Source organism: Coffea eugenioides, chromosome 10, assembly GCF_003713205.1.
Source record: "Coffea eugenioides isolate CCC68of chromosome 10, Ceug_1.0, whole genome shotgun sequence".
NCBI lineage: Eukaryota > Viridiplantae > Streptophyta > Magnoliopsida > Gentianales > Rubiaceae > Coffea > Coffea eugenioides.
The window spans coordinates 32,766,310-32,779,501 of NC_040044.1; the positions used below are offsets into that span (position 1 = coordinate 32,766,310).

The 13,192-nt window shown below is 35.8% G+C and overlaps 2 protein-coding genes across 2 annotated transcripts; one reads left to right on the forward strand and one right to left on the reverse strand.

Moving 5' to 3' along the window:
- The first annotated feature begins 4,853 nt into the window (after positions 1 to 4,853).
- On the forward strand, positions 4,854 to 9,134 carry LOC113749135 (UDP-rhamnose/UDP-galactose transporter 6). The gene is made up of 6 exons (XM_027292801.1): positions 4,854 to 5,145; positions 5,722 to 5,976; positions 6,497 to 6,681; positions 6,789 to 6,989; positions 7,450 to 7,611; positions 8,552 to 9,134. Exons 2-6 carry the CDS (start codon positions 5,847 to 5,849, stop codon positions 8,870 to 8,872), a joined length of 999 nt encoding a protein of 332 aa, XP_027148602.1. The 5' UTR covers positions 4,854 to 5,145; positions 5,722 to 5,846; the 3' UTR covers positions 8,873 to 9,134.
- Positions 9,135 to 9,388: 254 nt separating this feature from the next.
- Positions 9,389 to 12,852, reverse strand: LOC113749808 (MDIS1-interacting receptor like kinase 2-like). The gene is made up of 2 exons (XM_027293667.1): positions 10,047 to 12,852; positions 9,389 to 9,957 (listed from the first exon to the last, which is right to left on the reverse strand). Exons 1-2 carry the CDS (start codon positions 12,841 to 12,843, stop codon positions 9,620 to 9,622), a joined length of 3,135 nt encoding a protein of 1,044 aa, XP_027149468.1. The 5' UTR covers positions 12,844 to 12,852; the 3' UTR covers positions 9,389 to 9,619.
- Between the last annotated feature and the right edge of the window lie 340 nt (positions 12,853 to 13,192).

Genomic DNA, 13,192 nt, shown 5'->3' on the forward strand with positions numbered 1-13,192 from the left:
CTATTTTGAAAAGAATATCTATATAAGCATCAAATGAATGATCAAAATTCTTTAATTTTTCAACTACCAAATGTGTTACTGTCCACAATTCAACAATGAATTGCTGGATTAAAGCAGTTTTAAAGCTCTACGTCCTTAAATATCACCTTTGCTGATATATCTTGAAATTTGAAGGGTAAGACTAATAAAAATGTATATTCAAAGGGGCATCCTCATACTTTCGTAAAAGTTTTAGGATGCAAGTAAAGTGTACTTATTATACGGGCGTAAGTAAACATTTTAAATGTTTTAAGGGGATGTTAAAGGATTTTCAAAATTTTGGGGAACAGAATCTTATTTTTGCTAGCGCATAAGTGATCATTTTCATTTTTCTGAAAGGGTGTAAAAGGATGTCTTAAATTTTGGGGGGCAGGCAGCGGCCCCTCCTTTAATCTACTTCCTCCTCTTCCGCAAGTATTTTTTGTACTCCGGGAGATTCATCTTTAATCAATGTGTATACATCCAAAAACAACCGTAAATGTTTATAGATGGACAAAATGAATGCTTTTGAAGGGCGATGTTCATATGTTTACTCGGAGTATATTCACTTCTACTCTCGTAAAAAAAAGGGGGCAATAACTCCTAACACGACACTACTAACGAACATTGAGATCCTATAAGATCCCAAGTTTAAATCTAGGACTGAACGATGAATCAACATACTTGTTATTCGAATCAAATTCGACTTGATAACTGCTCGTTCGAGTTTGATTTGCCAACTGGTTAAACCAAATTTGAATAGCATTTTATATTTGATAATTTTCAAACTTAATAAAAAGTTCATTTAAATTCGGTTTGATAAATAAACAAATTAAACTTGTTAAAATAATCAAACAAACTGGAACATTAGAGTATTCAGTTTGATTATACTTGCTTAGACCCTTATTTAAACCTTAGCAAGCTCTTTGGACCCTAAAATAGTCCCCTTCTCCAAGCAACTCTTTTTGGGGCGAAAGTGTTTACAATTACAAGTTGAAATCCATTCCAAGCTTCCCAACCAATTAAGATGGAAATCCATTACTGTCGAAACAAGGCATCACCATGCATGGAGAAACTCCAAAAACCTGACTTGGTGGGGAGCATTCCCGCGCGGAACAAGCAAAGGGGTTTTGCTCACGCAAAAATCATGCGCCTTGACGTACGGAATGGGAAAAGGAATATCCTTATACCTCGTCTCTACGGAACAAATTGACGGAAACCCGTCGCGTTTCGCCATAAACAAACAGCTTAGCCAAATAATTGAACAAAAAGAATAACTTAAGAAGTTGCTGTTTGCTAAATAAATTCTCTCCTTCCTTTAATTTCGTGCATTAAAGGTGGGGAAAAGGGCCTGTCTCACCCATATAAGGTAGAAAAGTGTGGATAGACCTAATTTGCAGGACCCATTGCCTTCTTATTAATCATGATTAGTCGGAAAAAGAAAAGTTTGTAGATCAATTATGGGGCCAAGATGTTGATTTGCGATACTTGATTGAACCTTTTAACCATTATTAGACATCATAAGTTTATATTAGGAAATAGTTTTTGCTTTAGCATTATTTGGTTCACGTCTATCCAAGAAACAATTGGACCGAAAATCTTCTCATTCATACACTTTTTAATTTTAATGCATAAGACCCCCCTACAATGAAACATATTAAGTAGTTAATAATACGATTAATGATTTTTCTTGATCATACTCATCAAAATCATGGGCTAGCTAGGATTTTTTTTTTTTAAAAAATTTATACCTTTAACTCTAGACCTTTAGTCAAGCATTTCTTTAATTTTTTTATTTCGCGTTTTACCAAAAAAAAAAAAGAAAGAAAATGCTCATTCAGTTAATTGGAGTCTTAGAGGTTATTGAGTCTTGATTATGACATTAATTTTTGGAATTATAAGGTCAATTTTGGTCCTAGGATGACATTATTGTGTTTTAATTCCTTCTAGATCACCCTTTCGCTTTCAAAAGTTTACTTTTTAATTATTATGTTTAGGTAAGTTAATAATAACCAAAACCCATGTTCACAAATTTTAATTGCTTGTTTCCAAACAAATCCTTCCAAAAACCAATTATTCGTTCTAAGATGCTAATGATTCTCTAGATTGCGCCAAAATGTTGATATATTGCACTTGAAAACAATTCCTTTTCTTCTGGACTGGCCAAAGATAATTTCTTAATCCTTCTACTTCAATCCACCCGAAAAGAATCCGTTATGCGCAAATAAATAAATGAATAACGGTTTTGTCTAATGAACACTCATTAAGATATATTCCAGGTGTTATATTTTTAAAAATATAAAAATAATTAAAAAAAGTAAATAACTATAAGAAAGGGTAGACAAGATTAAATAAGGAAAGTATATAAATGCAAGAAAAGATAATAATTGTTAATACGTGTATATACATATATATATATGATAGATTATCGAATCAATAAATAAAGTCCAAAATTCACCAGAAATGGGTCATTGGAGGAATACCAAATTAACGAGTTTATATCTAACGATGGATTTACGGCTAGCTAGTTGACTAACATAAAGATCGATTAAAAAGGCAAAAAAAAAAAAAAAAAAAAACAGATTGGTTAGCAAATTCAGATAATTGACTCTTAAGAAAGTTAACCGAAATTTAGTTAAAAAAAAGCTATTAAATGCTATTCCCTGTAAGATCCAAAAGGGATTAATACACACTAAGGTTTCGTCAACTGGAAATTGATTCCCCATCTCAGTAACAAAACTTTTTTGCTCGTTGTTTAGCTTATTGTCAATGAATATCAGTAACATAAATTCAAAAAATGATGTATGTTTTCTTTTTTTTTGCTTTTGGAAAAAAACATTTTGTTGACGAAAATTATTTTTCTTTTATAAACGTCCTTATTTCATTTCATTTATTGAAACCTATACTAATAACAGAAAATTTGACAAAAGCCAAACTTGTTAAACTATTCTCTCGTGCAATCCTTTATATAAACTTAAAACTCATCAAATTATGAATTTAGAAGACAATAAGCGAGAGCGTCATCATAATTCTTTTTTTCCATAAACTGTCTCGTTTCAGCAGTATCATCCTAATTTCCGGAAAATCTTTTACTTGTGGCATTCGACAAAGAACATGAAATTAATTTCTACACTAAGAATCATGTTTGAAAAGGTTACTATTTTAAACTAGTCTCATTACTCTGAGTCTCTAGCTGTTGATGATATTATATTAAACCACTGCAGAAAAAGTTATACGTTGCATGTACCTACAGCAGTAATGATCTTAGTGTTCAGTTTAGTGCTCGACCTTTGAGGAACAGTTATCAAGACGTAGAATGGATTAATCCCAATCTACTGTATTAGTAGCATAATGTAAGTATCGAACATTTGCTCGTTTGTAATTACTTTTATCTCAAATAATATAATCCTACCGTTTCGTCAATTAGACTGAATAAATGGGATTCTATGCATTATTTTTTAAAGAAAAAAAAGTAAAATTAGATTGAATAAATTTTAAAATGTAATTGGAAACAATTAATGAATGTGAGCATAAGCATTTTAGATGATAAAACGATAGAAGTTGAAGAAGTCCAAATAAAAAAAAAAGTTAACAAAGAACGGCCAAGGAGGAGTATAATAACCACTCTTTCATAAAAAGGTTGAATGAAAGTTGAAAAAATTGTAGGTATAAAGTTGAAAAAGCATGCAAGCATCTTCCAAATTCTTAAGTCTCTCCGCACCAAACTTTGCTCATTTGCACAGCCCATCCCATCTGCCGTCCCACACTGCCAAAGTGCCTAACTATCCTCTAAAATTACAAATGGACCACAACACAACTCATTTTTCAACATTGATTTCAACAATTTACTCCTTATTTAATTCCATATGTTCCCTATTCGTAGGTAAGTATCCCTATTACTGCGAGGTTCAAATCCGATTTTAGTCTCCTGAATTGGAACTCCCAAGCATATCACCACCTAGCATGTCGCCATTCTGTGTGGAGTCTTAATTAGTAAGTGTATTTGGCTTCATTGACTCTCTTCGCACCTCCCACGTTCATGTAATTATTTTTAAATTTTCGAATTATTCATTACTAAATACAATCAAGGTCTTAAAAAAGAGCTAGTTTATGACATACGTTGCTTCTAATACTAGTATATGTAAAGCTTTATCGTACAAATCAATGAATCAAGATACAAATATTTAAATATTAGTATGTAATGCGAGTTAATTATCAACTGTACTAGTTATACTCAGTGATTTAACGACACATTCGACTAATTAATTTTCTATATATGTAGATCAACTCGAATCTCAACTACATGTTGAATTTTACTTGTTCTGTTTTGCAACAAATTGAGAGATCATTTATTTTATATGATTAATCTTTTATAAACTGACAGTGTATACTCTCTTATTATTGAGTGCATGACAGCTCATTTTAATTTAAATTTTGATCATGTGCCACATATTCAACTGTGATAGTGTATACATTATTAGTGTATATAAGATTAGCTCTATTTCATATTATACATAAGTGAGTCAAAATAACATGTCGAGAAAGCTTTAGTTTAGTATCTAGAATTAAGACAATAAAAAATAGAGGTATTGGATAAAATTTCTTCTACCGCTCTTTAAATCATACCCTTCTCTTGCTTCACAATTCAAGATAACAAATTTGAAGAAATTTTAACTCCTCCAACTGAAGAAATTAACAAATTTGATTATTATTGGCAATAGCTGAAGAAACAAGAAAAGTAACTCCTCCAATTGTAATTCTTTAAATCTTAAAATTTTCCTTCTGGGGTCAAACCCTAATTATTGTGAGTTCGAAAGCTACTTACATTCCTCTCGGTTTCGTTTCCTCTATCCTTTTCTCTCTCACGCACCCACACACACACAGAGCAGACACACACTTTCTCTGCGTACATTCATCAGTCTTATGCTCTATAAATTCACATGTATGACACTACTATTATTCTACTTCCTTTTCTGTAATTAAATAGAGAAATTAATTAATTACCACATAACTGTATGTACATACACGTATTTATATAGCTCTCATAAGTGTGTGTTGTGGGTGTGAAGAAGATCTAAACTCATCAATCAAAAGGGTCACTTTCCTTGCCTCTATCATTTCCTAACGGTACGTCACTCAATTTTTTAAATTTTGTGCATATTTTTCTTTGAATTTAGTTACATTAAAATGGGTTTTATTTATGATAGCGGTGCATTAAGATCTGTTGAGTGATCTGAATAGGATTTAGATCTGATTTTGGAACAATGCAATTGTACTTAATTTTGGGGGTATTGGGGATTTTGGAACACTTTTAGTGATGTTGATTTAGGAGTTTATGGATCTGTTGATTGAGTGGTGCAATTATACTGTGCCATTGATCTGTTAAGTTAATCTCACTCTGGTTTTTTGACTAATTAGCTGTTTCGCGTACTAATTAGGGTCTTTTTTAATAATTAAAAAAAGAACTTTTGAATTTGGTTGGTAATTACAGATTCTGGTTGCTGAATTATTGTCAATTGCCCACTTTGGTAGAGTTTAAATGCAATGAAGAGGATTCCATTTTTGGAGTGAAGAAAGAAATTTCTGTATAACTATTGGTTCTGACACTGTTTTGGGTTTTAAGGGGCAATAGATTTAGGGTCGAATTCAGTTTAAAAATTAAGTTTTGCTAATGCTTTGTTTGCAATCTTGAACAAATTTCAGGTGTGGAAGCTGGAAGGATTGAAAAGGTGGTTCTTTGAGCTTTAATGCGGGCTGTTAGGGGATTTGCTCTGGTGCTCGAGAGTTAGCAGGTCTCGTGTCACCAGTTGTTGTAGAGGGAAAAGAAAATGGCTCCAGCTAGCAAGGCAGATAAGAAGGCTGCAGTTGACGCAGCAGCATGGCTTTTCAATGTAGTGACGTCAGTTGGGATTATCATTGTCAATAAAGCCTTAATGGCTACATATGGTTTTAGTTTTGGTAAAGTTTTCATCTTTGTCTTTGTCTTACCATTTTGGTTCTCCAATTTCTAGACTTTTAGCAAAATCCTTTTGGTAGTGAGTGAAGTTAGCTATATTTTTATACTATAGATGCATCTAATTATGATTGCCTTGTCCGTAACTGGCTAGAATATGGTGAAGCAAAATAATATCTATGAACTGTGTTTAATTGGCGATTGAAGTCATTTCACTGGCGCTCTTTAATCTTTTGTTATTAACATTCTCCTTCGTTTTCATGTAAACAATGTCACAGCATTCTATGTTTTGGAACAATGTAATAGAAACTGGTATGATTTAGTTTATTTTGTGAAGATCTTAAGCCCAAAGTCAATGTCTCGCTATCCTGTGTGAGTGAATAAAACAAACCCCAAGCACTGACTTAACTATTGCCTACTCCCTATTGCCTTCTTTGGACGCATGAACTCATAAGTTGTTTGATTGCACTGACCCTTTTCTTTTTAAATGGTTGTTCTGGCTCTTAATTGGTACAATCTGTGCAGCTACAACATTAACTGGTATGCATTTTGCTACTACAACATTGATGACGGCTGTACTTAGGTGGCTGGGTTACATCCAATCTTCACATCTACCTTTTCCAGAGCTTCTGAAATTTGTCCTATTCGCAAACTTCTCAATTGTGGGAATGAATGTCAGTTTGATGTGGAACTCCGTAGGATTCTATCAGGTATTTGTGATTAGCTCCATTTTGGAGACTGTTCACTGATAACTTTACTGTACGTTGGAGATGACCTCTGATAATTGACTGAATGACATAAATTTTGTTCTTGTCAGATAGCAAAGCTGAGTATGATCCCTGTTTCCTGCTTATTGGAAGTTGTATTTGACAAAATTCGATATTCAAGAGATACAAAACTCAGCATTGCTCTTGTCCTCCTGGGTGTTGGCGTCTGCACAGTCACTGATGTTAGTGTCAACACTAAAGGATTTGTTGCTGCCTTTATTGCAGTTTGGAGTACTTCTCTGCAACAGTATGTAAGTTGTTTATTCCTCTGCTCAATTCTGTATGTAAGGTTGTATGATGTCTTGATCGTTCATCTGGTTAATGCAACATTAGATCATGCAGTCCTCATGATTATCAGTCCTGGTGATATGATGAAAGGTTTATTAAAGAGTAAAAAAAAAAAAAATTTAATGCAATTCGTCTATTATAGTTAGTAGATGCCCTACTGATATCCTACACCAGATGCATAAAGCATGTGACATCTCTTTGCTCCCCTGTCCATCTGAAATCTGAAGAAATGCAGAGTACAAATCCTACAATTTTATGTAATTAACCCCCACAATTACGTATTTTTAAAGTTGTTTTTGGTGCTTATAGATATATTATTTATATTTAAAAGAAAAAAATACTGTTTGGTGCTTAATCTTTTATTTGTGCATCTGAAATGCTTGGAACCTCAGGTTAATCTAAGAACTTGACTTTCTTATGCAGTATGTTCATTTCCTTCAACGGAAATACTCTCTTAGCTCATTCAATCTTCTAGGACATACAGCACCAGCCCAGGCTGCATCTTTGCTGCTAGTAGGCCCATTTCTAGATTATTGGCTGACAAACAAGAGGATTGATGCCTTTAACTTCACTGTACCGTCTTTGGTAAGTCTTTGTGCCCGATGCTCATGTTAACTGTGATCATCCCAGTTTCTCCTATGGTTATACTTATCTTACATTTTCCTTCTTAATTAGATGATAAATATGTGCTTTAATCTTCGGAACCTTGGAAGTCGCATTGCTGCTGATGCATCTAATTTTGCTTATTGTACTCAACTTTTGGCATGCTATACAAATGGTAATTTCATGCTGGAACAGGTTTGATTGCACTAAAAGTATGATATGCTGGAAATGAGCTACTGGTAATAGTTCACTGTTTGCAAAATAGTGCATCATGCCCTGCTAAAAAACCTTTTGTATATCTTGCCTGATGTCTGTTCAATATTTTCCACATGTTCAACCCCTTTTTTGTTTTACAGACCTGTATTTCACCACATGTCATGCTTAGAAGGAAAAAGAATTCTGCCATATATGATGAACTCTTATTTGTTTTTAGAGTTTGTAATACGTTTGTAAATTGTTATATGACATAGGATAGTGGATTCACAGACTTATAGGAGTGACAGATCTGCACAAGATGTTGACATGATGAGCTGTCCCATTTTAATTTTGCCAACTGTGGGAAAGATACATAATTTATTTGTTTATTTTTTAAATTTTCAAACTTCTTTTCTTTTTCCCTTCATATTTTTTGAATATAATAGCATGGTTTGTGGATAGCCACGCACACTGCTTTTTCTGCTCTTAGTCACGCACACTACTTTTTCTGCTCTTATTCTCATTCTGTTTGTCTGTTTGATCTTAACTTCTTTTTAATGGCATTTTAATTTGTAAACCTTATAATTGTTGTCACATTTATTTGTCCCAATTACAGCTTTTTTTTCCCTTTAATTTGTTTATCATAACATAAGGATGCCTTTTCTTGAGGTGCTTGTTCATTTTAAAGTGTTTCCTCACACTATTTTGTCTTTGGGCTTCTTCTCAGGTGTTTATAGTCCTTTCATGCACTATTGCAGTTGGAACAAATCTGAGCCAGTTCATCTGCATTGGCAGATTTACTGCTGTCTCATTCCAGGTTCTTGGCCATATGAAAACCATTCTCGTTTTGATCCTGGGGTTCTTATTTTTCGGGAAAGAGGGTCTTAATTTACATGTGGTCATTGGCATGATTATTGCTGTCGTTGGAATGGTATGGTATGGCAATGCTTCTTCCAAACCAGGTGGAAAGGAGCGTCACAGTCATTCATCTCGAAGCAGCCAGCAGAAGCATGGTTCAGAATCTTCTGAAATTGATGAGAAAGTCTGAGCGTTTTCTTCTTTGCAAATTGAGTATACAAGGATAGCCCATACAGAGAATTTTTCAGTCGTCTGACTCTAGATACACAAGTCTAAAATCCATCATTGTGTAGTGTTTTCTGAATTTTGTAATTCTTATATATTTCTTAATGATGTCAAAGTCCCTTGAAGCTTGTAAGGGATACTTGGTAGAGGGCTTAGATCACCCCTGGATTTTCCTGTTTTGATTGCTGATCATAATTTATAGAAATTATTTTTTCTTGGTGCCAATACATATTTCCTCTCGATTGCATATTCCTGAGACTTGTCATTATTTCTATTACAAAGGTGCGCAGATTTTGTTAGCTTGAACTTGAAAGTTATGCTTAGCAGCCGTCAAATATAAAGCATTGAAAGTTAATGAACTTTGCAAGGAAGAGATGCATTGGAACTGTTCACCTAAGGTGTGATTTAGCTTTTGCCCAATCTTCTGTGGTTTGTGTCGGATGTTTAAAGAAGCTTGTTGCATATTGCCTAGCAATCGATATTTCTTGTTGCTCTCATGCTGAAAGATAGTTGATATTGTAGAGTACACAATACACATATGAAGCAGTGTTACATCAAGCAAGCCTACCCTCTCCAGCATACCATTATTTTACAGGTTTTATGCCTTTCAAGCTTCATAAAGTGGAAGCCAATAGAAAAACTAAATTTAAAGAGGAGATATGACAACAAAGAAAATAATGTAGCCCATGAGACAGATTAATGTCAAGAAATCCTAAGCCAGCTGAAAGTCACCCTGAAGATGCTTAGGCAGTGCTTGTGCACCCATTGATAAAAAACTAGAAATCATGTGCATGGTTGGCCTTGATTGAGGATCAACAGTCAGACAGGCCCTTGCAAGCTTGAGAATTGATACTAGAGTCTCTTCATCTTCCTGACCGGGATACGGAAGTCGTTGGTCAAGCAAGTCTTTCAGTTGGATGTTTACAGATGTGGGCGATGTAAGGTGAGGAATGAAGTCACCAGGATGGCTCCCTTTGATTACTTCAAGGGTTAGGACCCCAAAGCTGTACACATCACATTTTTCAGTTACTCTCATTGTGTAGGCAAGCTCTGCAAGGCAAAATCATGTCATCATTAACTTTGTGATCATGCTGTAATTAACTTCTTGAATGGTTCAGAAGAGAAAAAAACTATATTACCTGGTGCAACATATCCATAGGTGCCTGCTACTGCACTCCAATTAGACGAGTCTATCTTCAGAAGCTTCGCCGTGCCAAAATCTGAGACATGAGCTTCATACTCTGAATCAAGCAAAACATTGTTGCTTGAAATGTCTCGATGAACTATAGGCGGCGAACAATCATGATGCATGTAAGACAAAGCATGAGCAACGCCCTTAATGATTTTTATCCTTTTCTGCCAATCCAATTTTTTGGCTTCTTCTTCAATGCTCAAAAGTTTAGCCAAGCTGCCCCTTTCAAGGTACTCATAAACCAAAAACGAGTATTTAGCACTCGAGCAGTAACCCTGAAGCTTCACAATATTTCGATGCTTGATCTTTGTCAAGGCCCTTATCTCATTCAAGAAACCTTCTTGATCTGCAGATTCAGACAAGTGGTGGAGTCTCTTTACAGCCACTGTGTTAGCTGGTGGAAGATTTGCCTTGTAAACACTTCCATGACCTCCTTTCCCTATGCAAAATGTTGGATCAAAATCCCGTGTCACTTTTAAGATGTTCTCATACATTTCTTTGCCATCAAATAAGGATATAGAGAACACATCTCCACCCTTTACTTCCCCGTCTTTCACTTTTGGATCTCCCTTTCTTTTTTCGTGAAAAAAGAGAATTCCAGCAAACGCAGAAAGAAGCATGAGTGCTCCCACAAGAGGGAGTGCAATTATGAGAGCAAGTTTCTGCCCATTCTCATGCTTTTTGACCAATTGAGGACTATCACACGGTCGTACCCCTGTAATGTTGCCACACAAACCTTTATTCCCTTTAAGTTGTTCAATAGTGGCATTTGCAAATGCTTTTCCACAAGGAATTGGACCCTCTAACTCATTGAAAGATAAATCAATATGCTGAATACCAGGCAATTCTGCCAAAGCCTTTGGAATGAAACCTGAAAGGTTATTATGGGAGAGATTCAACGTTTCCAGACTGTTCAAACCTCCGAATTCAGTTGGTATCCCTCCGATGAGGGAATTGTGGCTCAAATCAAGAAGGTTAAGGTGAATTAACTCACCCAACCAGGATGGAATACTGTGGCTTAAACTATTGCTGCTCAAGTTCAAAAAGGATAGATGCTGGCACTCTCCTATGCTTCCTGGAATTGATCCATTCAATAAGTTCACTGATAGGTCGAGAGAAAATAGATCTGTCAGTGATCCTAACTCTAGAGGTATACCACCCGAGAGTTGGTTGTCATTTAAAAGCAGCCATAGCAAGGACTTCAGCTTCCCAAGTTCCTTTGGAATCTGCCCAGCTATCTGATTTGAAGAAAGATCTAGGGCGCCCAGATTAGGCAGATTCCCAAATTCTGGAGGAATGTGACCTGTGATGCTGTTATTTGCAATTAAAAGAGTTGTCAAGTTTTTGCATCTACACCAGTTGTTTGAGAGCTCCCCAGAAAAGTTGTTGTTGCTAAGGAAGATAAATTCAAGGTGTGGATAAATACCAAACGATTCAGACAGGTTCCCAGTGAACTGGTTCCCATCAAATCGAGCTCTGACTAAACTTGCACAGTTTTTCAAGCTTTCTGGAATTGGACCAGAAAGGCTGTTATTGTTGACAGAGAAGTCTTGAAGAGTTTGACTGCTACATAGCCCTTCTGGTAAATGACCAGAGAACTGATTTTCATCCATTCCCAAGGCAACCAACTTTGTCAGTTTCCCTAGCTCTGGGGGAATGGAGCCAGAAAGTTGGTTCTGGCGAAGAGACAGAGTTTTCAATTCTATCAAATTGCCAAGTGAAGTAGGAATCAACCCGTTAAGTTGATTCTCAGTTACTTCCAATTTGATCAGAGACTTCAGGTTGCCTAACTCTTCCGGGATTGAACCAGAAAGTTGATTCAGATATAGATGCAAAAGAGTCAGATCCCTCAGGTTACCTAGTGAAGTTGGGATTGGACCAGTGAGCTTATTTCCCCATAGGCTCAGACTCTGGAGTTTTTTCAACTTTCCTATCTCAGGAGGAATGGAACCAGATAGGCCGTTTTCAAAAAGATGCAAAAGCAGTAGGTTATTCAGGTTACCAATCGAGGCTGGAATAGGGCCTGTCAGCTGGTTGTTGTCGATGTCAACCTCAACAAGATTGTTGAGGTTTCCAATTTCACGAGGAATAGAACCTGAAAGTTGATTTTCATAGAGATATAAATAATTCAAGTTTTTCAGATTGCCAAAGGAGGCAGGAATAGGGCCCGTAATGTTGTTTGTACACAAGGCAAGCTCAACGAGAGACCTCAACTGGCCAATCTCCTGAGGAATTGCGCCATTTAAGTAGTTCTCGTTCAAGTGGAGGGTTTGAAGGTTGGTTAAGAGGCCAATTTCAGGTGGGATGGTTCCGGAGAATTTATTATAGGACAAATCAAGATAACTGAGCTTCGAAAGCTTGCTTACCTGAGGAGGTACGCTGCCAGAAAGTTTATTCATGCTTAAATCAGCATATTCAAGATTTGGAAGAGATGAAAATGGAAAGCTGTAAAGCGTACCATTGATACTTGAATTTGTGAGGTTTAACCTGTTTACACTGCCATCAATGCACGACACACCGAACCAAGTGCAAGGGCTGACACTTGTTTTTGGATGATTATAAGTGTTTTGAAGATTCCAAGATGTTAGGAGGGTGTTGTTCTGGTTTGAAAAACTGGCTTTCCATTTCAAAAGGGCTTCAGCCTCCTCAACAGAAGCTGAAGCAAATTGGAGAGCCAAAACTGAGATAAGCAGGAGCAGAAGAAGTTCGAACGATGGCTTTTGATGATTAGCTAAAGAACCCATGATTTTTTTTTTCTGGTGCTTTTTCTATGTTGAACTAAATATGGCTTAAAGTGTACATAATTTATACTGGAGATAAAGCTAGTTGGAGACCCCACCATTGCAACACTAGACTCTGAGGTCTTTCCACGGTTTCTTCCAGCCATAAAGACTGTTCAATGTAACGTGGACGTGCTTGTCAAGTTCTAGGAGACTGGAGTCGACTTGAGTGTGTTTCACTTCTCAAGTCAAGCCAATTTGTCCTTTTAAGAAAGTCAAGCAAAAGTTCAAATTCATACCATTAATATTGGAGTCTTTGAAAGTGAAGAACAAGTAAATTGATCAACGAGACTTAAACATGCATTACTACCCA